The sequence below is a fragment of the Netta rufina genome (genome assembly GCF_964035555.1).
Source record: "Netta rufina genome assembly, chromosome: 1".
In the NCBI taxonomy this organism is placed as follows: domain Eukaryota; kingdom Metazoa; phylum Chordata; class Aves; order Anseriformes; family Anatidae; genus Netta; species Netta rufina.
This window is the reverse complement of record NC_140123.1, coordinates 102,105,457-102,131,440: the sequence shown is the minus strand read 5'-3', so window position 1 is coordinate 102,131,440 and position 25,984 is coordinate 102,105,457. Positions and strand designations below refer to the sequence as shown.

At 45.2% G+C, this 25,984-nt stretch overlaps 1 protein-coding gene across 2 annotated transcripts in view; it reads left to right on the top strand.

Moving 5' to 3' along the window:
- CYYR1 (cysteine and tyrosine rich 1) overlaps nucleotides 1-23,449 on the top strand; it is a gene marked incomplete at its 5' end in the record, with an annotated part of 59,280 nt that extends 35,831 nt beyond the window's left edge. For both annotated transcript variants that reach the window (XM_084297254.1, XM_084297253.1), the window contains 2 exons: nucleotides 13,861-14,018; nucleotides 20,787-23,449. In XM_084297254.1, the coding sequence (XP_084153380.1) occupies nucleotides 13,861-14,018; nucleotides 20,787-20,920 (292 nt within the window). In that variant the 3' untranslated portion in view covers nucleotides 20,921-23,449. The remainder of the gene's footprint in view (nucleotides 1-13,860; nucleotides 14,019-20,786) is intronic.
- Between the last annotated feature and the right edge of the window lie 2,535 nt (nucleotides 23,450-25,984).

The following is a 25,984-nucleotide window of genomic DNA, read 5'->3' as shown; positions in this document are numbered from 1 at the left end:
CAAGCTTCCTCTACAAGTGTGTTAATTCTGGTGATATATTATCCCTGGAAGTCTTCAAAAGACGTTTAGATGTAGAGCTTAGGGATATGGTTTAGTGGAGGGCTGTTAGCGTTAGGTTGGAGGTTGGACTCGATGACCTTGAGGTCTCTTCCAACCTAGAAAAATTCTGTGATTCTGTAATTCTGTGATTCTGTGATTCTGTGATATATTTGGGGCTTGGTCTATTCTCCCACACGCCCGATGATAGGACAAGGGGGAATGGGCTAAAGTTGCACCTGGGGAGGTTTAGGTTGGATATTAGGAAGAACTTCTTTACCAAAAGTGTTGTTAGGCACTGCAATTGGCTGCCCAGGGAAGTGGTGGAGTCACCATCCCTGGAGGTCTTTAAAAGACGTTTAGATGTTGAACTTAGCGATATGGTTTAGTAGAGGACTGGTTAGTGTTAGGTCAGAGGTTGGACTGGGTGATCTTGGAGGTCTCTTCTGACCTAGATTAATCTGTGATTCTGTGATTTATAAATTGACCCTGCATATGCCATGTTGCAATCTTGAAATATCCTTTTTGGTCCCTTCTTGAGTGATGGTGTCTCCAGACTGGAGCTGCTCTGGGGAGCGGCTGTGGGGCAGAGTACATGTATGTCCTCATATGTCTCACAGTGTTCCTCTTCAGTATATTAGTCAACTGTGTAGGTGAATGTGCATTTCTTGATTAAGGGATGTAATTCCTGTTTAATTGGGGTGCATGGTTTGCTTGCAGCAAGGGACATAATTCAGTCTGCTTTCCTGGGGAAATAATTCTCTATGTTACTTCACCACAGCGTTGACCAACCTGGCTGTTCTTTCCAACAGATGCACGCAGGTCTGAAGTGACTCTAATGGACTGTGACACATGTTAAAAAAAATGACCCGGTGAACATATATCTTAATTTAAAACTGTATTGATGTGTGGTTTAGCAGTGGTGGATGCTTTTGATTTTGAATATTTTGAAAGCCATATAATGTTATTCAGTCACTTCCTTCACACTGTTGCAAAACTGTGTAAAGTTTAGATTAGTAACAGGTCGTGGCATAACAGCAGTGCTTAAAGCCTCGAGGAAAACTTCAGAAAATGTTATGTTTACAGATCATCCTGTCAAAATAACTCAGACTGTCGCTAAATCTCTATTTCTGCTGCCAGAGATACTTGTGTGGATATGAGCTCCTCTGGCTCACGGATGCCACTGTGGTTTCACAGGGTGATGCTGAACGCTCGGCCCCGTGCAGGAGCACAAACCTACTAGAGCATGCAGTATGGCAAAGGACACCTGAAGGTTGGCTGTGCTTTGGTGTTCCCGAGTGTGTTTAACTACTGTCAGATGTGATAATCACAGCACGGGAGAGCCTTCTGCCAGGCTGCCTCGCCTTTCGGGGAGGGGGAGCAGAGCATTTATTTTCAGATAGTCAAGCCAGCCTCAAAGCTGTTGTTACCTTAGGCAAAACTAAAACGGAAGGATAACATTTTAATTGTTTGACAGGCAGCGGATTTAGGCTTTTATTTAGCAAAGTACATGGAGTCTGTTGGCTTCCTTGGGAGTGTTACATTTAGACCTAAGCATATGTTTAAGTTCATTCCTGAGGCTGCCAAGCAGGGCCTTCAGGGAGAGAGCTTCTCACCTTCCCTGCATGGGAGGGAGAAGGCACCGGGCTCTGTGCCTGAAGGCATCAGGGCACTTTGCAGCATCATATTGGTGTAAAAAACAAGGTGAAGCGACTCTGAGAATAGGGAGGGAGGGACCAGGAAGACAGCAGGGTGTCTCTTCTGCACAGCCCTACAAGGTTAGGCGATGAAGATCTAATCTTCAGGGATAGACGAGGAAGATCCCTTGGTCTGCTCCTCCTCACCCAATGTGGAGGTTTCCCTTCTTTGGGGCCCTGTACGCAGTTGAGCAAGGATCGCTCGCATTTACAAGGGAAGTTGTTGCTGAGTGATCAGTAACTGGCTCTTCTCCAGCCCCCAGAGAGCTCCGGCAGTGGAAGAGGTCAAGTCTAGCTCAACGTTACTTAATGTAGTGTGTGCATACGGTTTTATCGCACAGCGATTTCTGCATCCTCCTCATAGCTGCCTTCAGATTCAGCAGCTTTCAACATTTTATGCAACTTGTAAGAGCCACGGAATATTTTTGTAAATACAGTTTAATTTTCAGGTTTTTTTTTAGTTTTCTGACTCATAGCCCTTTTCTTCAGAAACAGAAAATGATTCATATACCCAAGCACTTAACTCACTTTAAATTTGTAAATGGCACTTCATGCATGCTTAACGAGGGTATTCCAAACCACTAAAACCATAATTTGCTTATGCTACGTAATAAGGCTCGAAGCCTGCAAAGACTTATGTAAATACTGCAGTTCATTGTAGGTTTCTGCAGATGGTGACTTACAGCCACAACCTCCACTGGCATGGGCTCGATGCATCTTTATCTCCGTGGTCCTCATAAACTCTGACACAGCACCTGGGAAGAAAGAACGAGAAAGAAAAATGAAATTGGTGCTATAAATCTGATGCAGAAAATAATGCAGAAGAAGCTCTTTTATTGCTTTCACAGGAGTAAGAGAGTTGAATATTAAAGTGCATTAGAAAAAGGAGATGGAAAGAGAAGATGAAAAACATTTTTTTTTTCTTTCAGTCTGATCCAGAATTTCTAAAATTAAACTCTCAGTGTCTTATTATTTTTATTGGAAGATATGAGGGAAAAATCCCCCTATGCTGGATAATTCAATGCCCAGCTAGATTTATTTAGACTCAAGAAGTGCAGTACTGCCTTTTTTAAATGCTATTTCACTCAGGCAGTGCACATAAATTATGATTTCCTTTTTAAAATGGAATCAAATAATATATGAAGCTGACTAATCTCTTAATCCAGACTTTTCTCCCAGATCTTCCAAGAGCCACTTCAGATTACTCAATTTCTGAAAAAAAAAAAAAAGAGCCTGCATCTTTGCATCTTTTTGTTTGTCTGTCTATCAGACGGAAGTCTAAAAGCAGTGAAGTATTCCATTTTGAAATTTGGTAAATCGTAAATGCATTTGGGGGGCATGGCTTATGTTGTGGGAATCAAATTTCTGAAAAGGTCAAAAGCATTTTTTTAGGTACATTAAAGGAACATTGTTGGGAGTCGTCTGTTCATTTTCAGGTATTTTATTGCTTCATCTTGTATTCACTTTGTTGTTGTGAAAAGGGGGTTTTGGTTACAATCTTCCCACTCTTCATTGCATAAAAAGGCAAAATTCTCTGCTTCTTCCTCCCCTCTATCTCCAAGGGGGGGAAAAAAAAGATGAAGAGTTAACAAGCATCTGTTCTGGGAGTAATTTATAGCTCTCTAATGTCAATGAAAGAGTACAAATGAAACAGTGCTGTTACATAGGTGCTGAGGATATATCCTGGGATGCCAGAACAAGGTCTGTGATGCCTCTTGAGGGGGAACGGTGAGCTCATGAAAAATGTGCTGAACAGGCAGGGAGCATTTCGGGGATGATGGTCTCTGTGATGCTCTTCCAGGTCAGTTGGCACAAAAAAAGAGCTGCCATTAGCCTTGTAATATCTGGTCTGTGGGCGTTTGCTTGCTGGCTCCTCCCTCTGCACAGCACGGCCTTCGTTCCCCTGAAAGCTCATATTTGGATTTGCTGTCTTTGTCGGGAGCTGACAGTGCAATTCTTTGCAACAATTACCAAGCGTGTATTTAGGGGCTATGTTGCATCTAGGCAGAAATCTTTCAATATTAAAAATATGTCTTACTTAGCAATTTACATAAGCTACTAGATTTGCTTCTAGGTTACTTTTGTCTTCAGAGCTGACCACAAAGGAGGAAAAAATGTTTCAGTTGGCCCTCAGTTTTTCCATAATTGGGAAGAAGACCTTGAGTCAGCAGTGTGCAGTTTTGTATGAAGCACGGACCAAATGCAAGAGACCAAGTTTGGGCTTTTGCCTCTTTGAGAGTATTTTGAGAGAGAATGCTTGAAGCACAGCCTAGTTGGGTGCCCCGGAGGGGAACCTGGAAAGCCCATGGTCATAGCCTGGAAAAGGCACATTTACATCATGCAAACAGGTTTCTCATTAGCAAACCAAATAATAACCTTGTCTGGGAGTTATATTCAGTGGCTTTTTGCCTCTCAAAGACAACTCTGTCATGAAAAGCATTTAACTGGCAAGGAAAAAAAAAGTGTAATTTTGACTCAGTCATTGAGTTTGGGCCAGAGATGCATGGTCAGTTGAGTTTGGCATGCGTTTGAGCTTCCACTGGTCATGGAGAAGGAGAAGTCATTTCCAGTGCTGCCTTCCTAAGCCACTAGATCCTGCTCTCTGCTCTGCCAGCATGAGCATTTCTGGGAAAGCCCAGAGGGTGCCGTGTCCAGGAATCAGGTCCCTTCAGCTCTTAGTAGCTGAAGAAAGTCACCCTGGTGCCTATCTTCCTCCACCCCATTACCCAAATGAAACACAGAGGACAGCACTACTTCTTCTGTTTTGTTTTTTTCAGAAAGTTAGAAATGGTGGTGTGGTTGTCAGTTTAACAGGCAGAGGTGTTTTTTTTTTTTTTTTTCCAACAACCAGTTTATTCTCTTTCATTAGTTTCTGTTCAGCTAAAGGAAATGTGGCAGCAGAGGATGGTTAGCTCAGAGCTCTGCCAGCAACTCCAGCTTGTGCCGCAGTGCTCAGGGCTAGCGGCTGGCTTGCACACGCAGGGCTGCTGAGAAAGAGAAAGCCTTGTGTGGAGAAAATTATATAAGGTAGGGCCAGCCTTCACCGTGCACAATTTTGCAAGTGAAGTTGATCAGAATGGAAAGAGTGGTGCGAAACTATGGAGACAATATTGAGGCCAACAGCAAGAAAATGAAGTGAGTTCGCAGAAGACATCCTGGACTGTGACAGAGCTCTCTTCTGGTTTCCATATCAAGCGTTTCCTTCTCTGTTTAGGCAATTGCCATGAAAATCATGGGAAACTGCTCTTTTTAATAGTAGCCATTTGAGTTCCTTGTCTTTTAAAATTCATGAATCTGTGGGTCACCTCCATCCTGCCTTGGTGCTCCTTTGCCTCATGGAGCAAGAGTTTAGAGCCCTGCCTTTTGGCCCATTCCTGTAGTGCCTGCTCACTTCTTTCACCAGCCAAGTAACAGCCCCATGCGGGATGTTCCTTGGCAGATTGAAATCCCATCAGAGGCTGGCTTTGGGGTTTGTTACAGCCTCAAAGCAGGGAGTAAGCATGCTAAGAAGTGCCGAGCTATCAACCTTTCTGGCAACTGGGTAAAAACAATCTGTAAAACCAGGCAGGTCTGACTTCAGTCACTCTGAGATTTCAGGATCCCACAGGCAAGAGGTCCAGAAGTCAGCACAGTAAGTCGGGCTCTTAGAGCAAGAGCTTCCCAGGAGGGGAGCTGCAGGATTCTCCTGTGCTAAGCTCACGGAGTGTGCAAAGTCATTGTTTGCAGAAGCTGGTATAAATAAAATTGCTGTCAGAAAGAGTATGTTAAGAATTACCAGTAAGATAATATTCCTGGGATTCTCTGAAGTGTTTACACCCAGTAAACAGGTTGGTGCCAAAAGTGAGTTATTACTGGGGCTACTAGCCTTGTGATCTTCGTGGAAACCCACCACGTCATCTCAACAGCATGCACTTTGTCTCTCAGAGGGCTGCGAGCTGGGCAGCAATTTCAGCCTCTCCTGTTGTTGTTGATTCAGAAAGTGTTTTAAATGGCAGGCTCTGCCAGCAATGCAAGCTGCAGGCATAAAGAGAATAAAAATTGCCTAAAATAAGGAAAGTCTACGTTAGGTGCAGTTGTGCCACAATTTTCTATTTCAGACAACACCAGCTTGGGCCTTGGATTCATAAACACAATGAGGAGCCTTTTGAAAAGTGGAAATTGCATTATGGCTCTGTTTCCTTTCCAGAGAAGCATGTGAAGCACATTACAGAGCAAGGGAAGGTCACGACTTCAGGGAACAGGACAGGATGTCTGAGCAGGGAAAGGTGGAGCAAGAGGAGCTGCTGGAAAGCGAGGGCAGAGAAGCAGCAAGAGAGCATGAGGGTGGAAAATGGTAACTGGAAACTTTGGCAGCATCTTAATCAGAATTTGTTTGGATATAATGTCGAAAAGAAAAGCATTTTCTCCCTACCCCCAGTTACTTCTGTATTTCTGATTTTTTTTTTTTTTTAAGTCTCTTGTTTTAATTTAAACACACGTTGATTTTTATTATTTTCACATTCTGGCAATGTTCTGAAATTTTTGAACTGCCAGACAGGCTCAGAGTTTCAAAACCAGCCTCTGCATATGTGCGCAAATCAGTCTGATGAACACGCTGGGCAGGCTGAGACTGAGCAAAATGTATTTGTTTAACCATGATCGGTTAATAACACCACTGTGTCTTAAGTGTTGTGCTTGTTAAATTCCGGCGTGCACTTCCTAGCTCCATTTCATGCATCATTCCCTCTGTCCATAAAATTGTTTCTGAGACAGCCTTGCTCCTGGCACTGACTCTTTAAGCAGGGTGCAAGCGATTTGATCCCTGCCTTCGCCTGCTTTGTACAGGGCAGCAGGAGGATGTCAGGCCCATGGTACGCAGGCAGAGGAGTCTATGGTTTAGCATAAAGGAAAGAAGCATAAGACATCTACATATTTCTCAAAGGGCAAATTGTCCAAAGAGTCTCTCCAAGGCTAGCCCAAAACAGAACAAGCTGTAATTTCTTGTCCTTTTGTTTTGCACTTTGTATGATTTTCTCTCTGGTTTTGCAAGCATGCCGCAGTTACACTTCAGTGGCGCTGCAGCTTTTTAACAAGCTGTAGTAGGTACCCTATTGCTCATGCACTGGTAGTACTAAAAGACAGAAAGTACCAGCCTTTAACCCTTTGCAAGGTTACACAGCTTAACAGTACGGAGTAGTCTTAGATGGTGACCTGCCACAGGTAGGTGGGAGGAGGGAGGTCAGGAACTGGGATGATTACCCACTCACTACCTCTCCATTGTACACCGGGATTACTCAGAATATTTTGCTGCTTGAGTTAATAATGTCATGAATATAGCAAGGCAGAGAGAGAAGGGCACAGAGGAAACAATTTTGAAGGAATTAAACATTAACAGCACACCTTAGATCCAACTGAACGGGAACAAAAGAAGGGAATAGCGTCCAAGTACAGTTTGTACTTAGTTGTAATAGGCAGACAGGTTTTGTTTACGGAAGCAGACAATCATTGCCTTCCTCTGTGCTATAAAACATGCCTTAAAATGAAGTACTAGTAGGAATTTTGTCTAAGTAGTGCCTGCAAAGTACAGCCTCAAAGGCAAACCTGGTCCATTTGAGTTGCTAGTCCATAAACTAATTATTTAATTTAAAACAGGAGGCAGCAGACAGCAGACTATTGCACTGATTCCTGAGTTAGATGATTTTGCAGTCCACCTTACACTGTTTTCTTCATTTCACGGCTGTAAAAATGTGGCTGCAGGCTCAGCCATGGGGTACCTGGGCTGCAGATATAATCAACCATTGCTCCATCAGTTTTAGCAGTGGCGCTTTCAAGGTGCCCCAGCCATAAAGCCAAACTGCCCCGAACAGCACAGCCTCTGGGACGGGCGCTCACTACGTGGTTTTGCCCTTATTAGAACAGAGGGGCAGCTGTAAAGAGGGGGAAAGCCTCCAGAGCAGGTCTGCATGCTCAGTGCGCTCAGGAGAAGTGCATTTCTGCTGCCAGTCTGAGTAAACCAAGGTTTGCTAACCAAATTAAATAAACAGCCCAACACCCCCTGCCTGCAAGGAACATCGGGTCTGATTAAGAGTCCAAAGAGTACATTTTTCAAAACGTCCATGGTTGGGTCAGAAGATCAAAGATTATTGATTTCTTCTTATTTTATTTTATCTCAAAGAATGATTTTTAAAAAATCCTTTATCAGCCTCTTTTTGAATGCCCAAAAGATGGAAGAAATTAAAGGGTATTTATTAGTATTAGCAGTAGTATTCCAAAATGTATTACATGCATTATTATTCATATTATTCTGGAGATGCAGCGCCAGCAAATCACAGATACAGAGAATTGGCAAGAAATTAATTGGAGGACTAAAAAAGTACTGGAAATTAGGAGAGATGATGAGATAGAAGAGATCAGCTGACCAAAGTGAAGACTGAAAATGGCACGTCATTCTTGCAGTAAAAGGGTAATGAAATACAGCGAAGGCAGAGTGGGAATACTGATCTTCACATGCTTCTAACCAACTTCTTGCCATACTTGGTCACATTTCTGTAAGATTGCTGACATAAGCTATTACAGAATGAAAGGACCTTTATGCCAGTATAAATGAATCTCTGGTGTAGAGCGCTACCACTTCTGCAATGATGGCTTCTAAATTGATAGGATATTACAGAGAGAGCTGGGCTTTTGAAAATCTGGTGGCTTAAGTTCTCCTGTGCTCGCTTTAGTCTCTCTCATCCAGTAGAGGACACGTGTCCAGGCACCATGGCAGGAAACCCAGGGCCTGTAAGCATTATCTAATGCATATTGGGAAAAACAGTCCCAAGTCCCACATGAAATGATGGGCTCTGAGCTGATGTTGCCTCTCAGAAATGGGACTGGGAATTATGATGAATAGTTCCACAAGATCTCAGCTCCCAACTGTTTGACAGCCAAAAAAAAAAAAGATCTAATACCATGGATTATTTTAGGAAAAAAAAATCTAGAGAAGAGACAGCAAACATTATTATGCTTCTGTGTAGCACCAGCATCAGCTGCATCCTGAATGCTGTATGCAGCACTCAAAAACCAACAAAGTAGGATGAGAATAAGTACAAGGACAGGTGACCAGAGCGATTAAAGCTATAAAGCAGTTCCTGTACACAAATCAACCAAGTAGGACAGGGATCCTGTAGGATGGGAGGGAGCTGACTGCCAGGCGTGATGCTAAAAAGGTCTGTAAAATCATGGGCAGTGCAGACAGGGAAGCTGGTGACAGAAGAGCTGAGAGCTAGGAGGCTTGGGGAAACTGCCTGTTCGGTGCAGAACAGAGCAGAGGAGGTGGTTCTTCAGGTGTGTAATTGAGCTGGGGAGCTCCTTGCCACATGAGGCTATGGATGCTAAAATTTGCATGAGGGCAGAGAGAGGCTGGACAGGTTTGCAGAGAAGTGCACTGAGTGATACAGTTAAAAACAAACAGACCTACCTAGGTCAGAGTTGCTGTGCTGCAAAGCATTGGAGGGAGCAAGGAGAGAAATGCACATTTTCTTCAGTGACTTGCCATGCAGCATCTCTTGGGCATGATGACATGGGGAGTTTGGGGATGTGCACCTTCCTGGGCATCCCCAGGTGGGAGCAAGGGGTATAGGGGGGAGTCAAGGGAGGGGCTGTTTTGGTGCTGGTGGGATTAAGGCATGTTGTATTATGGTCTGTGGGCTTTCTGGAAAAACTGATTGAAAGCTTTTTCTTCTTTTTGTACTAATAAACGAGGCTTCCAGGCAAAGTTTTGTGCTCTGGGCAATACTACTCGTAAAGTTAGGGTAGAACCAAAGAAGGAGAAACTGCAGCAGTAGAAGGATGCCAGTGGATGAGGAAGTCTCTGCCATATCACACTGCAGGCTGTGGAGTCTTGGCTCCCAAACTTTGGCAATACATTTAAAAATCAATGCCTATTCAGTAATCATTCTTCTTTTTGGAAACAATAACCTATTGAGTTGTAAAGTTTTTAGGCCTCCAAGATCCAGTGGCCCCAAAGTGGAGATGACCACAGAGACAGTATTAACCTATATCTGCAAGTTTGGCATCCACTTTGTTTGCCTAAATCCCAACCTACTGGCTTTCTGAAGGGGAAAATGGTGCTAAATGAACTTGACTCCCACTCGTTAAGACCTGAAGGATCGGGGCTGCTCTTCAGTCCCCCTCTTGTTCTCTGGTCACCTCAGCCCTAGCACTGGCAGGTTGGAGCAGCAGCTGCTGATCACCAAATCATGGTACTGCTGAGGTTGGAAGGTCAGCTGGTCCAACCCCCTGCTCCAGCAGGGTAAATGATGCCTCTGACACCTGAGTAAAACACCCAGCTGGCTGGTTCCACCAAGCTATGGAGTGCCTGACGCCGGGCACCTCGTCCATGCCACCTGCTCAGGCAGTGAGAGCCCTGCCCAGCTGACCCCTGCACGAGGCACTGTCTGGCGGGCGGTGTAAATCAGCTTTATATTCTTTCCAGTGGGATATTGCTAAAGACACCTCCAAAGCTGCTTCTCTATCTGATTTTTACCCTGGCAATTCCTCATGAGATTTCCACCAATTTAAAATTATTTTTCCCCTCTCTCTTTACTTTCCTGTGCATTGTTTTTTTCTGGTGCTTGTTCTCTCATATGTCTTTTACTCCTGTAAATGACTTTGCATAATGTTTCCCTTTAAATTGTTCCGTTTCAAAGTTTTCCCTCTGTTTCAAACTTCCCAGTTGCTATGTGACTCTGCTGTGTGGTTTGTAGGTCTCCTTTTGCGCTACAGTGTCCTTTATCTCTTAGGCAACTTCCCTTGAAAAGCTCTGCGGTGGAGATAGAATGAAAAATATCATCTGTATCCCTCTGTGTCACTACATAGAAGTCTAAAATATCTGTGAGACAAAGAGACACAAAGCAAGCATTTTTAAATATAAAATAAGGGATATGTATTTGTAGGACATTTATTTTCAAAAATTCCCTAATAGCATGAAGAGAAACCGAGACACTCCATTAAAAAATGCATACTTTATTTTTTAATTCACACAGTCTAGTCATGCCATGGGCTTTCCACAAAAGTCACAAGTCTTTGTCTTTGTGTTATATCCACAAGACCGATACTACATGCCTGTGACGGTGCCGGGACACTCAGACTGATGCAGGAAAGCAGAGTGCCCGTAGCTTTACAGGAGACACTGCGGGTGCAGCAGGTTCGTGCACCAGGATGTGTGCCAGGGAGTGTCCCCATGTGCATCTCCCCACATCCTCACAGCCAGCCCCTTTTGAAGTGAAACACTCTGTCCCTTGTAGCAGCTCCACGTGTGTGACTCTGGCTCTAATCTGAAGCCCACAAAGGCCAGTGAATGCCTCTCTGCTGATGCTCAGGCAGGCTGCAGCCAGATTTAAAAAGTGACCTACATCTTCTGCTCCACACCTCAGGCTCTCTTTGCATAACTACTCATAGGTGGTCTAAATTTACCATTGCAGTCTGGAAAGAAGGATCCATGAGCAGCAGTAGGTCTAGCTATTTAAACCACTTTCTGTCCTGATTTCTGAACCAAGGCAGGACTTGCACTTAGCCACGACAGAGCTGAGCTGGTGGATATTTTCTTTGGTGACCGTTTTTGTTCCTAGTTCATGGCTATGCCAGCAGGAGCTATGGTGGATACAAGCAAAAGAATTTGCTATCTGATGGGGGCTAAAACACAACTGAAGCTAAAACACAACTGTAAGCTAAAACACAACTCCTCATTTTGCTTATTGAACCTGGCAGAAGGTGTGTTTAGACTGAGAGGCCTTTTCAAACTTGGAAGTTTCGCCAGTGAATTTCAGGCACATGTATATACTAGCCAATTCTAGCTCTTTATGAATTTCAGATGCGGACAGATGCTGATGGGTTTTGTGCAGCTGTCTTGCCCTGCCAGTGTTTCCCTGCAGAGGCAGGATGGTGCCCGTCAGCCAGCACCATCCAAAGGTCACTAGGAGAAACTGCAGGACTGCAACTAAGGCCTCAGATCTCACTTCTGTCACCCAAAGCAAGCTGACAAGTGTACAAGCATCTGCATAGTATCTCAGGAATGGTGGAAACTCCTCTTGAAGACAACATCAGACATTTTGTCATGTTTTTTCCTTTCTTTATGAACACTTTTCCTATGAAGAGTATTATTGAATCTGCACCTGAGCAGAGAGACACTGCTTTGGAGCAATAGCTGTTCATGCAGGAGGGGAAAGTGGGCTTTGGATGCAAGCTGACTGGTGGGCACTGGTGCATGAAGAATGCTTTCTGTGTTGCTAGTGCAACCCATTGCTTGGGGCAGATAACCAAATGGCATCCAGCTGAACGCCTGCGGAACAAACAGGGCACCTTTGCCTTTGGAGACAGCTGAGTCAAACTCTATTTAAAATGGGCTTCATCAATATTGAAGTTTTAATTTAGGTCTTGGAAAGTAATTATACTATGTATTAGCTATATGTGTGTGCAATATTGGGCATTACCCACATCTGTCAACCTTTAGGATGGAAGTCACATTTTCCTCAGCTTGCTGCCAATTATGAGCAAGGGAAATTATTGTAGTTTCTGGGATTTAAGGAGATTTGCCTGGCAGATCCTACCTGGGTTGCAAGCGCTGTGCAGCAGTGAGCCATGCACAAAGAAGAAATGCAGCCCAGGTCCTGAGGCCAGCAGTGGCTGCTTCTGTTTCTTCCACCTGGGAGTGGGTGGAAGAAATGTGGGTGTAAGAGCATTCTCTGTGACCATAGCACAGCGCTCTCAGGGAAGGTCATGTTGAAGCAGAGGCAGGGGAGGTGTTTTTTAAGTCATTCATACAGGCTAATACCAAAGTACTTGATCACAGCAGTGCTCCAAAATGACTTCTGAGCTACTGGTTTTGTGGCCAAGTGCTTGCTGCTGTGAGTTAGCATTTCATAAATTCGACCTTTATGTATTCTGCAAAATATTAGCAGGTTTACTCTTCCTGCACACCCTTCACTCATTGCTACATAGCAGCAGAGAGCAATTTAGCTCCCTGGCAGTGTATTTTACTAAGACAGCAAATTGTCTGTGTTTACTTATGCTATACAATTCAGTATTACCGCAAATGTTGGCCAGATTCCTGCAAAGTTAGTACCTACAAACAAACTCTTAAATTCATATTTAGGTCCCTAAATAAAAGGTTTGGTTTTTCAAATACTGAGTCTACTCTGACTCCTGTTGACTTTTTGGAAGCCAGTAAATGGCTTCCAAAGAGGAAGAAGAGGTGCACGAAGTAAGAATATTTCTGGCAAGTCACTGGGTTTGTTACATAAAAGGTCAGGCTATAAATACTGTTGTTCATATAACCTTTCATTCCTATGCCTGACAACAAGCCCAAGTGAACTGCAGGGTCCATCAGAAAGGCCAATTTTGCCCTTGGTATTATTGGGAGTTTTTAGTGAGGTTTTTCTCCTGTGTGCCAGCACAACGAGGCTTCCTGTCCTTTCTCTGTATGATTTCAAGGAAAGCCTGATTCATTACTTCAGGGGCTGAGCTGAATTCCAGCCCCTGGACCATTTTAAAAGAAATCATTTAAGCCTCAAATCCTTGCACTGGTTGCAGCAGCAGATGTGTGAAAGGATAGTCATTGCTTTGCCTCTTGCTGCTCATCCTCAAGAAGAGCAGGCTCTCCTTAATCTGTGGGCCGAGAAGCAGAGCAGGAGGACTTTTTGACCCAAGATAAAACAATGACACAAACATTCCTGTGGAAGCAGGCTGCACTTCTGGATGCTTCTGGAATATATTACTGGGGATAGCTTACACTGCCTTTAAAAAGAAAATCGTGCCAATGCCTTCAGGAAAAAAAAGGTCTTGTGTGATGAGGAGAAAGGGAGGAAGTTATTCTGGCAATATTTAGAAGTGTTTAAAGGCAGAAGGACCTGGAATGGGAGGATTTCACATACAGTAAATCAGGAGAGTGATCTGGCATAATTGCAAAGGTGACTTTGAAACAGTCTGCGTTTCAGTCTCTGAGATCTTTCATTTCTTTTATTCTAATGGGTCAAAATTTGCAGCATTTTCAATAGCCGATATGCACTTTTTCTGCTCAAATGAGGCCACTCCTGAGGAAAGAATTTATTATTTTTGTAAACATTATTCAGCTGCGACTGACTGCATATTTCCATTCCCCTTGCAGAGGCACAGCGATAGCCGGGATCGTTTTTGGCATCGTCTTTATAATGGGAGTGATCGCCGGGATTGCCATCTGCATCTGCATGTGCATGAAGAACAACCGTGGGACTCGAGTCGGGGTCATCCGCACGACGCACATCAATGCCATCAGCACCTACCCAGGTGAGGGGGCAGAACAGGGCCGGCAGGAGCGCTGGCAGTCCGGGTGGAGCCATGGCTCTGGACAGCCCCAGCCCCACAGCGAATGTGGGTGCGAGCGCAGGTGGCTCTCCTGGGTCTGCAGGGGAGAGGCAGGAACCGCGACTCCCAGCTGACAATCGCAAGACAGCCCAGCCTGCGCAGGGTTCATTAGTGCAGCTCTCCACCCAGGCTCATTTATTCCGCTCCTCCATGGGCTAATGAGGTCTGGCCAGGTGCCAGATCCTCAGCACGGCTGCACAGCGGGCAGTGCCCGCAGCAGCACGTCCAGGCCTCGCTGCGCTGTGCAGAACTGGCTCTCTCCACGTGCCAGAGGCTCTCCGGTGACAGATCAGTTGGTTTTCCTTTGTGCTCTGGTTCTTGTAGTTGCACTGGGTCACATACAGTCAGCTCCCTTTCATCACCCAGCACCATGGGGGCCCAGCATGCCATATGCCAAGATGGCCATATGCCATTTTGCCGTAATGGTTTATCAGGGCAGCATCAGGGGAGGCACTGAGCCAGGGCCCTGGGGCACCCCAAAAGGCAGTAGGGACCCCTTACACTTCTGCTGTAGCGTAGCTGTGCCCATGGTGACCAGGAGCTGGTAAGTCTGGTGGTACCCAGACAATCCAGCTGAGGCGATCGGCTCCGGGTCAGATGCGTTCTGCAGCGGAGCGGGGGATCGGACAGGCAGGGCTGATTTTTCCAGCACCGAGCCCACTCAAGGGAGCCGCCAGGACCCGGCAGCCCTCGCGAGGGAGGTGAACGAGGCGGGAACGGGGCGTAGCGGGGCCAGCAGCGCCCCCTCCTCGGCCGTTCATAACTGGCCCTTAGGGAGCGCGGCCACCAGGACAGGCACACAGTGCGTGGCGCCTCAGCACGGAGAGGCACGGCAGTTGGCGCGGGCAGGGCAGAGCGTTCTCCCCGCCCATACGAACACCTCCTCTAATGGCGGCCTGCCGCTAGATAGGCTGCAATGGTGTACACCAGGCACAGTGCGCTCTCCTTGGAGTCTGTACACACCCAGACCGACTGCCCGCTCAAAGCTGCGGCAGTTCAGGTCTCCGGGTGCAGGGAGTGCCTGAGCCTGTTGCTACCACCTGCGGGGGGCAGAGAGACTGTGTGCGTGAGGTGCGAGCAGGTGGACGACCTGGTCCGCCTGGTGGCAGAGCTCAAGGAGGAGGTTGAGAGGTTGAGGGATACCAGAGTGTGAGCATGAGATAGACTGGTGGAGCAACTCCCTGCGTGGCCTGAAGGACAGGCCCCGGGTGAGACACCCCAAATGGGGGTGGACCCCCTGCCCTGTTGCTGTTGGGCAGAGGCAGGGGACCTAGGAGTTGAGGAGGAATGGGGACAGGTCCCTGCTCGACATCACAGGCGATGCCCTCCTCCACCAGCCCCGCCTTCCCAGGTGCCCTTACACAACAGGTTTGAGGCCCTGGAGCTTGAGACACTGGTAGCAGAGGAAGAGGTAGAAAGTCTGCCAAGGAGGATGCCTAGGGCGAGGAGGTCAACTCCACGCCTCAGGACTGCCTCCACCAGGACAGAAAGAAGGGTGATTGTTGTGGGTGACTCCCTTCTCAGGGGAACAGAGGGACCTATTTGTTGGCCTGACCCTACCCGTAGGGAAGTCTGCTGCCTCCCTGGGGCCAGGGTCAGGGACATTGCCAGAAAGCTTCCCAACCTGGTTCACCCCTCTGACTATTATCCTCTTTTAATAGTCCAGGCTGGCAGTGATGACACTGAAGAGAGAAACCTGAAGACCATCAAACGGGACTTTAGGGGACTGGGACGGTTAGTGGATGGAGCGGGAGTGCAGGTGGTGTTTTCGTCCATCCCTATGGTGGCAGGGAGGGGTACAGAGAGGACACAGAAAACCGACCTGATAAACATGTGGCTCAGAGGCTGATGCCAACACAGAAACTTGGTTTTTTTTGACCATGGGGTGCTTTACTTGGCACCCGGACTGATGGCCACAGACGGGTCCCTATCTCTAAGGGGAAAACAGATCCTGGGCCAGGAGCTGGCAGGGCTCATTGAGAGGGCTTTAAACTAGGTGAGAAGGGGGACGGGGCTGAAACAAGGCTTGTTAGAGCTGTGCCTGGGGGAACAATGGCAAGGCTGGGAGAGAAGGCAATGGCCCAGCTGAAGCGCATCTACACTAATGCACGCATCATGGGCAACAAACAGGAGAAGCTGGAAGCCATCATGTGGCCGGCAGGCTATGGCTTGGTTGCCATCACGGAAACGTGGTGGGACCACTCTCATGACTGGAGTGCTGCAATGTCTGGCTATAGGATCTTCAGAAGGGACAGGCAGAACGGAAGGGGTGGTGGTGCAGTTCTCTATATCAGAGAGAGTTTTGATGTCGTGGAACTTGAGGCTGGGAATGATAAGGTTGAGTCCCTGTGGGTTAGGATCAGCGGGAAGACCAACAAGGGAAGCATCCTGGTGGGTGTCTGTTATAGACCACCAAACCAGGATGAGGAGGCTGATGAGGAGTTCTACAGGCAGCTGACAAAAATTGCGAAATCATCAGCGCTTGTTCCTGTGGGGAACTTCAACTTCCCTGACATATCCTGGAAGCACAACACAGCCCAGAGAAAGCAGTCTAGGAGGTTTCTGGAGAGCGTGGAAGATGGCTTCTTGACACAGCTGGTTAGTGAATCTACCAGGAGTGATGCCCCGATGGACCTTCTCTTCACAAACAGAGTAGGACTGGTGGGAGATGTGGTGGTTGAAAAATGTCTTGGGCAGAGTGACCATGAAATGGTAGAGTTCTCCATTCTTGGAGAAGCCAGAAAGGGGACCAGTAAAACCACTGTATTGGACTTCTGGAGGGCTGACTTTGATCTGGTCAGGACGCTGATTGGTAGAGTCCCTTGGGAGGCGGTTCTGAAGGGCAGAGGAGTCCAGGAAGGCTGGGCGCTCTTCAGGAAGGAAATCTTAATGGCGCAGGAGCAGTCTGTCCCCACGTGCCCAAAGACGAGCTGGTGGGGAAGAAGACCAGCCTGGCTGAACAGAGAATTGTGGCTCAAGCATAGCAGGAAAAAGAGGGTTTGCAATCTTTGGAAAAGAGGGCAGGCCACTTGGGAGGACTATAAGGATGTTGCGAGGCAGTGCAGGGACAAAATTAGAAAGGCCAAAGCTCATATGGAGCTTGATCTGGCTACTGTCATCAAAGACAACAAAAATGTTTTTACAAATACATCAATGCAAAATGGAGGACTAAGGAGAATCTGCAGCCTTTACTGGATGCGGGGGGGAACTTAGTTACAAAAGATGAGGAAAAGGCGGAGGTGCTCAATGCCTTCTTTGCCTCAGTCTTTAGCGGCAATACCGGTTGTTCTCTGGATACTCAGTACCCTGTACTGGTGGAAGGGGATGGGGAGCAGAATGTGGCCCTCACTATCCATGAAGAAATGGTTGGCGACCTGCTACGGCACTTGGATGTACGCAAGTGGATGGGGCCAGATGGGATCCACCCAAGGATACTGAGAGAACTGGTGGAGAAGCTGGCCAAGCTGCTTACCATCATTTATCAGCAGTCCTGGCTATGGGGGGAGGTCCCAGTTGACTGGCGGCTAGCAAACGTGACGCCTATCTACAAGAAGGGCTGGAAGGCAGACCCAGGAAACTACAGGCCTGTCTTTTTTACCTCAGTTCCAAGGAAACTCATGGAGCAGATTATCTTGAGTGTCATCACGCAGCACTTACAGGGCAACCAGGTGATCAGGCCCAGTCAGCATGGGTTTATGAAAGGCAGGTCCTGCTTGACAAACCTGATCTCCTTCTATGACAAAGTTACACACTGGGTGGATGAGGGAAAGGCTGTGGATGTGGTCTACCTTGACTTCAGCAAGGCTTTTGAAGGCCTTTAGGAAGGCTCTGCAGGAGGATCTGGATAGGCTGCACCGATGGGCTGATGTCAACTGCATGAAGTCCAACAAGGCCAAGTGCTGGGTCCTGCACCTGGGGCGCAATAACCCCAAGCAGAGCTACAGGCTGGGAGAGGAATGGTTGGAAAGCTGCCAGGAAGAGAAGGACCTGGGAGTATTAGTGAATAGTCGGCTGAATATGAGCCAGCAGTGTGCTCAGGTGGCCAAGAAGGCCAACGGCATCCTGGCTTGCTTAAGAAACAGTGTGACCAGCAGGGCTAGGGAGGTGATTGTCCCCCTGTACTCGGCTCTGGTGAGGCCGCACCTCGAGTACTGTGTTCAGTTTTGGGCCCCTCACTACAAGAAGGACTAGAAGAAGGTGCTCGAAAGAGTCCAGAGAAGGGCGACAAAGCTGGTGAGGGGTCTGGAGAAGAAGTCCTACAAGGAGCGGCTGAGGGAGCTGGGTTTGTTCAGCCTGGAGAAAAGGAGGCTCAGGGGCGACCTCATTGCTCTCTACAGGTACCTTAAAGGAGGCTGTAGTGAGGTGGGGGTTGGTCTGTTCTCCCACGTGCCTGGTGACAGGATGAGGGGGAATGGGCTAAAGTTGTGCCAGGGGTGTTTTAGGTTGGATATTAGGAAGAACTTCTTTACTGAGAGGGCTGTGAGGCATTGGAATGGGCTGCCCAGGGAAGTGGTGGAGTCACCATCCCTGGAGGTCTTTAAAAGACGGTTTGATGTTGAACTTAGTGATATGGTTTAGTGGAGGACTTGTTAGTGTTAGGTCAGAGGTTGGACTCGATGATCTTGAGGTCTCTTCCAACCTAGAAATTCTGTGATTCTGTGTGCTTCTGTGATACCTGAGCTAGCTCCGTGCAGATCTGTCAGCTTGCTATGCACTAGGAGTGGGGTACAGGAGCACCAAAGGTGAGTCTGCACCAAGCTGCAGGGCTTGTTTTTTGGGGTCCCCACCTTATGAAAATGGCCACATTGTTGAAGAACAAAGCTGGCCCCTGGAAGCAGCATTAACAGCGTTTATGCATTTCAGCTGTGTCTCTGCTTTGGTGTTGTGATTAATTACACATCCAGGAGCAACTGCCTAGGGATAACTGCGAGTTCAGTGTCATAAAGGGCAATGGCATTTCACAGAACATGTCCCCCCATCCCACTCTTGGAGATCTCCTGCCTTTATATTCCCTCCCGTTTAAAAGGTTGCCACAAACCCCAGGTGCATTAAGTATACTCACAGGCAAGCCATGCAGTATTTGTCTTCCTTCATCACATTCACTGCCCTTCGTGTCTGTTCTCTCCCTCATCCTCTGACTTTCCAGTTAAACTAAACCCAGCTATAATCATCCTTATCATGGCGACCTTGTTTTGCATAGAGAGATGAGTAATGAAAGAAAACTGCAGTACTCTCAGCCATGAATTGCTGAAGAGCTACTTCAGAATCTAACAGTGACTGCAAGCTGTAAAAACAACAGCAAAATGAAGTCTCTGGGGCTGTAGCTTCCCCAAGTTTGCTCCTGCTATGACTCACCCCCTATCTCTCCACCTCCAGGCAGTTTGACTGCATACTCCCTGTTCCTGGTCCAAATATTTGTTCGTGCAGTTCTTCCTCTCAGCAGCAGCACCTTTGGAGGATGGGACAAGCCCTGAAATGGCTTCTGTGTTCCCCATTGTCATGAACACTTCTGGAGTGATGACTGACCTGGCCTTGGCTCTAAGATTTGTTCCCCCCTGCCACTGCCAGTTTTGGAGAGGAACAGCAAGTGAGGAGGTGCCTTTGCTTTGGCCTCAGCCACCGTGGCAGCCAGTTTTTCAGAGAGCAGGGAGTGCTTTTCCTGCCACACCGGGACTTGAGTCTCTTCCCTCCATCACAAACATCCCAAGTTTGTTTCCTCTCTGTTAAAGTGCTGTTTTGATGCCAGTCTGCTTGAGATACCTAGGCAAGGAATAGAAAGGCCTCCATGGTGACACGAACTGAGAAGAGGCAGACTCAAGCTTAAAATTTGTGGACTACTGTAATGGGGTTTTGATATGGGGCCTTCTGTTCCTACCATACATACAATTCTGCAACATTTACTGTCTTTATGATCACTGAATTAATCTTTCTCTAAGGTTAGCAGAAGTAGTTGAAGAAAAGCTTTTCAGCCGCCTCTTAATATATTTATTTATTTATTTATTTATTTTTCCTAACTGCCTGACCTGGTTTACAGACACAGGGCTCTCCTCAAGTGTCTCCTTTGGGGAGAACAAGATGAAAGCTCTGTTATTGTTCAGCCTGAGACCTGGGAATATCCTGGAAAAATGTCCAGCATTTGCCCTAGCAGGTGTGACACTGCTGTGCTGCAAGGAGCTTTCCACTGTGTTTGGCATAGTGTGGCATGGCATGGCACACACCTCCTGGGGACCCAGAGAGTATTCCAATTGTCTGTAGGGATCAGTGAAGGCTACACCATCATTTTGAGACACCATAAGTCTATGTTGCTGGTGAAGAGGGTGAAAGGGAATAGATCTGATGAAAACCCAACCTCCCTCCTCTGAAAAGGTGTAGCTCTGTGCCACACTACCCTGGTCTTTTTTGCCATATGGCCACTCAAGCCCTGTTAGCAGCAAAACATGTCTGTGGCATGTCTGTGGGCATAGAGACAGCAGTGAAGGAAAGGGCAATAAGCAAAGACTGGCATTGACATAAAGTTACTTATAGCAACAGTCTGAAAAAACAAAACAAAACAAAACAAAAAAACACAAGTGTGTTGTCAGGAGACTTTACATCTGTTCTATGGAAATCTTAATGCCAACAAGAAAATACTTAGGTGCCTGCATATGAAAAAGATTAATTTTTAACTCTTTCTTCCTTCTCCCTTTTTAGTGGCTCCACCACCGTACAGCTATGAATATGAAATGGAGTACCCCGTTGATCTACCTCCACCATATACTCCCACTCCACAGACTTCAATACAGTATCCTCCACCCCCTCCTTACCCTGGATATTCAGGGAAATAATTACATGGCTTTACCTGGATATTAACTGCCTGTTGAAACAGCCAGCACCGTTGGAACAAATATTTTTGGCTCAGGGACAAGGAGGATGGGGTCTGCATCAACACATCTGGTCAGAGGTTGAAATAACCAAGGAGGGTTGATGTGGCTCAGGGCAAAGAAAAATACTGTCCACTCTGGACCATCACATTTCATGGTTAAACAGTGTGTGACCAAAGTTCCTCTAAGTCAGTGCCTGATGAGTAGCTCTTAATACCAGTGTTTAGCCTCAGCTGCAGCCTGTTACAGCACACGGGAGCCATGGTCTTCCCATTTAGGAACATGCAAATGTTGCAAATGGTTCAACAAGGTCTGTTTCAAATGCACAAGAGGCAGCTGCTGGGGCTTATTCTGGGAGAAAATTCCAACTGCGGTCTTCAAACATGTGATACACCCTTCCGTGAAACAAGGGGAATAAGGAAGAACAAGGAAGACTGAAGCTATTTTCAGTTTCTACTTCAGGATGATGATAACTGATGATCAGCTGTGCATATTGACCTGATAGGTGTATTACAAAGAGAAGTGCTGTTGGGAGTTACTCAGTAACCAAAAAATGATGGATGGTATTTTTGGCCAGGTGCAGGCTGTTTTAAGTGCCTACTTTTAAACAAGTTGAGACTAGTTTGTGGCCTAAAATGTAAACATAAAGAGCATTTTTATATGTGAATTACACTAATTTATAGCTGATTAACTTTTGCCTGGACTTAAATACCGTGGACATCGGACAATGCCACAATGCCTTTTTTAAGACTAAATGATACTTTGATTTTTTAATAAAATATTAATTCAGGAAAACTCACAAGTGGGAGATGAAAAACAAATCAATTACTAAAACATCATAGATCTGTGTTTCAATTGGATTGCTTAAAGACCTTTTTTAAAAATAAAAAAAAAATTGTAGTGTTTTTCAGTAGTAATGAAATTCAGCCTAAGCAAAGAGATGGGAAGAGAGACTGTGAACATCAGATTACTTTTGAATGTTGCCTTGGCCATTCTAAAAGTCTAAGTTGCCAAGTAGTATTTTTTGCATTTGTCATGTATATTGTTCAAAATTGTTTAATCTCTGCTATGTAAAGTACAGACCTTCATGATTTAAAATCTTCCATATACTTATTGGCCTAACTGTAATTCAGCAGCAGCTATTTCAGAACAGAGTATCCAGTTACCTAAAGCATCATTCATCCTAAAGCATTGTCCTTCAATGACAAGACTGGTTTTACATGCAAACCAAAAGGGAATGGTTCTCTTCAGGGATTTAGAAGTGTTGAACTCACTTAGTTTGAGTTGGGTAGCTGGGCAGTTGGAGAACTGTGCAGCCAAAATACTGGAAGGTGACAAAATACGACACCTGGTTCGAGACAGTTCAAGACAGCTGTGGCATCAAGTTCATTTCAGAGGAGAAGCTTCAGGTTACCACTGATTCCTAGAGATCTGAAGGTATTTAAATGTTTTCCAGTATAGCCCTCGTCTTTTTTTTTTTTTTTTTCAGATGTTTCAGCATGTTAATGAACTGAAAAACAGCTTGCAAAAGGTGGTATCCATATCCCTGTGAAGCCAGATAACAAACTCTCTCATCACCCCCTAAGTGAGATATTTTTGGCATTCAGTCCTGATTTAGGGAAGAACTCAAGCAACCTTTTAGCTCTGAGTACAAAACTTATTCAGAAGCTTTCTTGCATCCAAGACCTTATTGACTGTTCTTGCTCAGATTTTGTAATTGTGTTTGTCCTTTCCAAGATGACTAACTTTACCCTCTTGAAAAAACACACTAGAAAGCACAAATGGCCTCAGTCCTTACCATTCTAGGATCAGATCTGTGTTGTGGCCTTTGGCCAAACTCAGCCTTGAATCACCGACCCACTAGCTCTCCAGGCTTTTGTGACCTGGTCAGAGGAAAACTGAGCTGTGTCACAGATTTTGGTTACTGCTGGTTCCTTGGAGCCTTACCCAAGGAAGGAAAGTTACATTCTCATTTCTGTTTTGCTTTCTGAGATGAAAAATCCTGAACTAGGTTATCTTTACAGTTACTTCTCTGGGCTTTGTCCTGTGACATCTCTGCTGCTAACATGACCTCTCCTAAGAGACGGATGCTCCTCAGTTGCAATCCTCCTGTGAATTATTACCTTCTGGGTTTTGGCACTCCCTTTGCAAAACCATCTGTAGGGGTGCTGGTGTGCCTGCCAAACTTCCCATCTGGGCTGGTGGTCAGTGTGAAGGAAAGGATGAGCATGGTGTTCTATGTGGGAAGTCCTGCTTCTACACCGTTCTACGCTACTACCTCAGCACTTTACCCTTGATTGCATTGGATGATATTTCTGTGCCAAAAAGTTACCTGTAAATAATGAGTATTTGTCATTTCCCCCATTTGTGTATTTCATGTCTTTGTATTGAACATGTGGACACACCAATCAAAAAGTAGTTTGTATTTGATGAATCCAGTCTCCTGAAAAATACAGAGAAAGAAAACTATCCTAAATCTCCCCTGAGAGGAAGAATTTCTCCACCTGTGACATTTGTCAGAACAAGTGACCAAGCAGATCTCTTAAATAAAAAGGCATTTCAGGAAAACAATTAAACATCTTTGGTCATGGAGTCCTCTGTTTTTCGGCTTTGAGACTGCATGTTGCCTCTGATGATATTGCATAAATGTCATGGTGACCTAAGTAACTGGAATGTATACATGACTAATTTCAGGGGAAAATTATGGAAATAGCAATTTGAGAATTTCATGGTGATAGAGAGCTATTTGTTTGATATGAAAACGCTGGTGAGGAGATTGATTTTAGTATGCCAGTTAATGTTCTGCAGACCCATATGTATTGGGCCATACCAGACAATTATTTTACTTCTCAAAGGTTACCACATGTCTTGTCCTTGCTAAGAAGATAAAACACACAGGAGCTGCTCTTCCAGCAAATCAGGTAGAAGTAGTGTCAAGTCGCCTCTTTTCAAAATCAGGTTAAGATTGCTTCAAAAATAAGGAAATAACCAAAGAGGAGGGAGTTTGAGAAATGTATAGAAGTGAAGAAATAGCACATGAACATAGGCTGCATAAACAAATGGGAGCACTTGCTAACACAGAAGTTGAATCCTGTTGAAAAAGTTGAAGTGTTGTTATACCTTAGGTGTTATTTTCTTTGTGTGGAAACATGTAATTTATTCAGCATCTCAGTATTCAAAGTTCCTGCAGTTCGGATATTGCTGGCCAGTAGTCATTTATTCTGTCTCACATGAATAGCTTGCAGATGAGTGGGTTAGTACAAAGAGTTTTTACTTAGTCATAAAGATTTATTTCGGCACTGCATCATATCACAGAATCACGGAATCAGAGAGTGGCTGAGGTTGGAAGGGACCTCTGGAGATCGCCAGGTCCACCCCTCTGCCAGCTCCCTGGGCGCAGCCTGACCACCCAGCTCTGCAGTGATGGAGTCACACCACACTCCTGCAGGTCCAACACGACAGAGAGACGTCCCCATACTCCCACGCTTTGGAGCAGGGCTGTGCACCACCCAGCATGCCTGATCAGCACAGATACTAAAGATCACTACATCGCAGATAATACATTATAAAAACACTTTAGTCCTACCATGAGTAGATCTCTTTTCAATGCAGTGAGGACATCAAGACCCAACAGCTGTCCTCCATGCAGGCAAAATAAGGCAGCATCAATTGTAAGTGATTATTGTAAATACCAAAATGATCTTTTGCTTCTCTTGCTTGGCAGTGGACAGAATAACTAATTTAGTTAATGAATGTAGCATTGCCTTGGGTGATTCAAATACTTGGACTATGTGCTACTGACTGGCTTGTGCTCTCAGTTTGCCCTGCCTTTGGCTCATGATTTCTGGGCTGGATTGAGAAGGCAGAGGGAAGGTTATAATATCAGGAGTACAGGATTTGGTCCCATGAGCCTTTCTCCTCGGTTTCATAGCTTAGCATGTTAGAAGATTGCCTGGTTGCGTGAATGTTATTATGGACTAGAAGTATCAGGAGTTACAAGTACTTCCAAGAGCACATATGCTTGCATATGTTCTGATGCCAGTCCTCTTTTGTGAAAAAAAATAATATATATATATATTTTTTTAATATATATATATATACGTAGCATCTTAGATAATCACATATCGGGGATATTTCAAGCCATGATTCATTTCACAAATTTAGTTTTAATCTGGTATTTTGTTAACCTTTTTTTTTTTTTTTTTTTTTTTTCCCTTGGAATAAGCTACTTCTAAAACAGTTATCTCTCTGACAGCCTACTTTTCCTAGGATATATAACAAACAGCAGGAGAAATGTATTTAAGAGCTAATGTCCCATTTGGGAGACTTTACAAATTAGTTAATAATCAGTTGGAGGAGTTACAAGGCCAAGGCAAAGCCAAGGGAAGTTAATATGCTAGGCTGCCATTACCTAAATGACACACTCCAATGAAAGGATCGTTAATGCAATTGTAAGCCCTTTTTAATTAATGTAAGGATTTACTTTTTCATTGTTGCTAACTTTGAAAGATGCAGTATCACCGTTGTACAAGACCAGATTTTCAATAGTGCCGCAATGAAAAGATTAGATTGCTCCACAGAACACCCAGATCGATATTAGCAGTGTTCTTGGTACTGTAAAAATACATTCTTTCAATTTAAAGCAAATGTTCTCAAGACCCTTTGTTAAGACACAATGATTTATTTTTTTTTTTGATGTAATGGAATAGTTCATAAGGCACTGATGGCTATCTATTTGAATAGTAAATGTTCTGCATTTCTATATTCATTTTCATCCTGGAAGCTCGCCAAATGCTTTAGTAACTGGCAAAAATATATATATATATATATTTTAGTCACCTTAGAATAAAACACAACAGGTATTTAACAGCAGACAATAGCAGTATATAACACCTTGAGGCAGAAGTTGCAGTAAAGAATTTGGAGATACTGAATATATTTCTTCAGTTTCACTTAAATGGCAGTGCTCAGCAAAACACCTTGAGAAAATAATGACCAGGAACCTTTATCAAAGTGGTTCCAATTGCT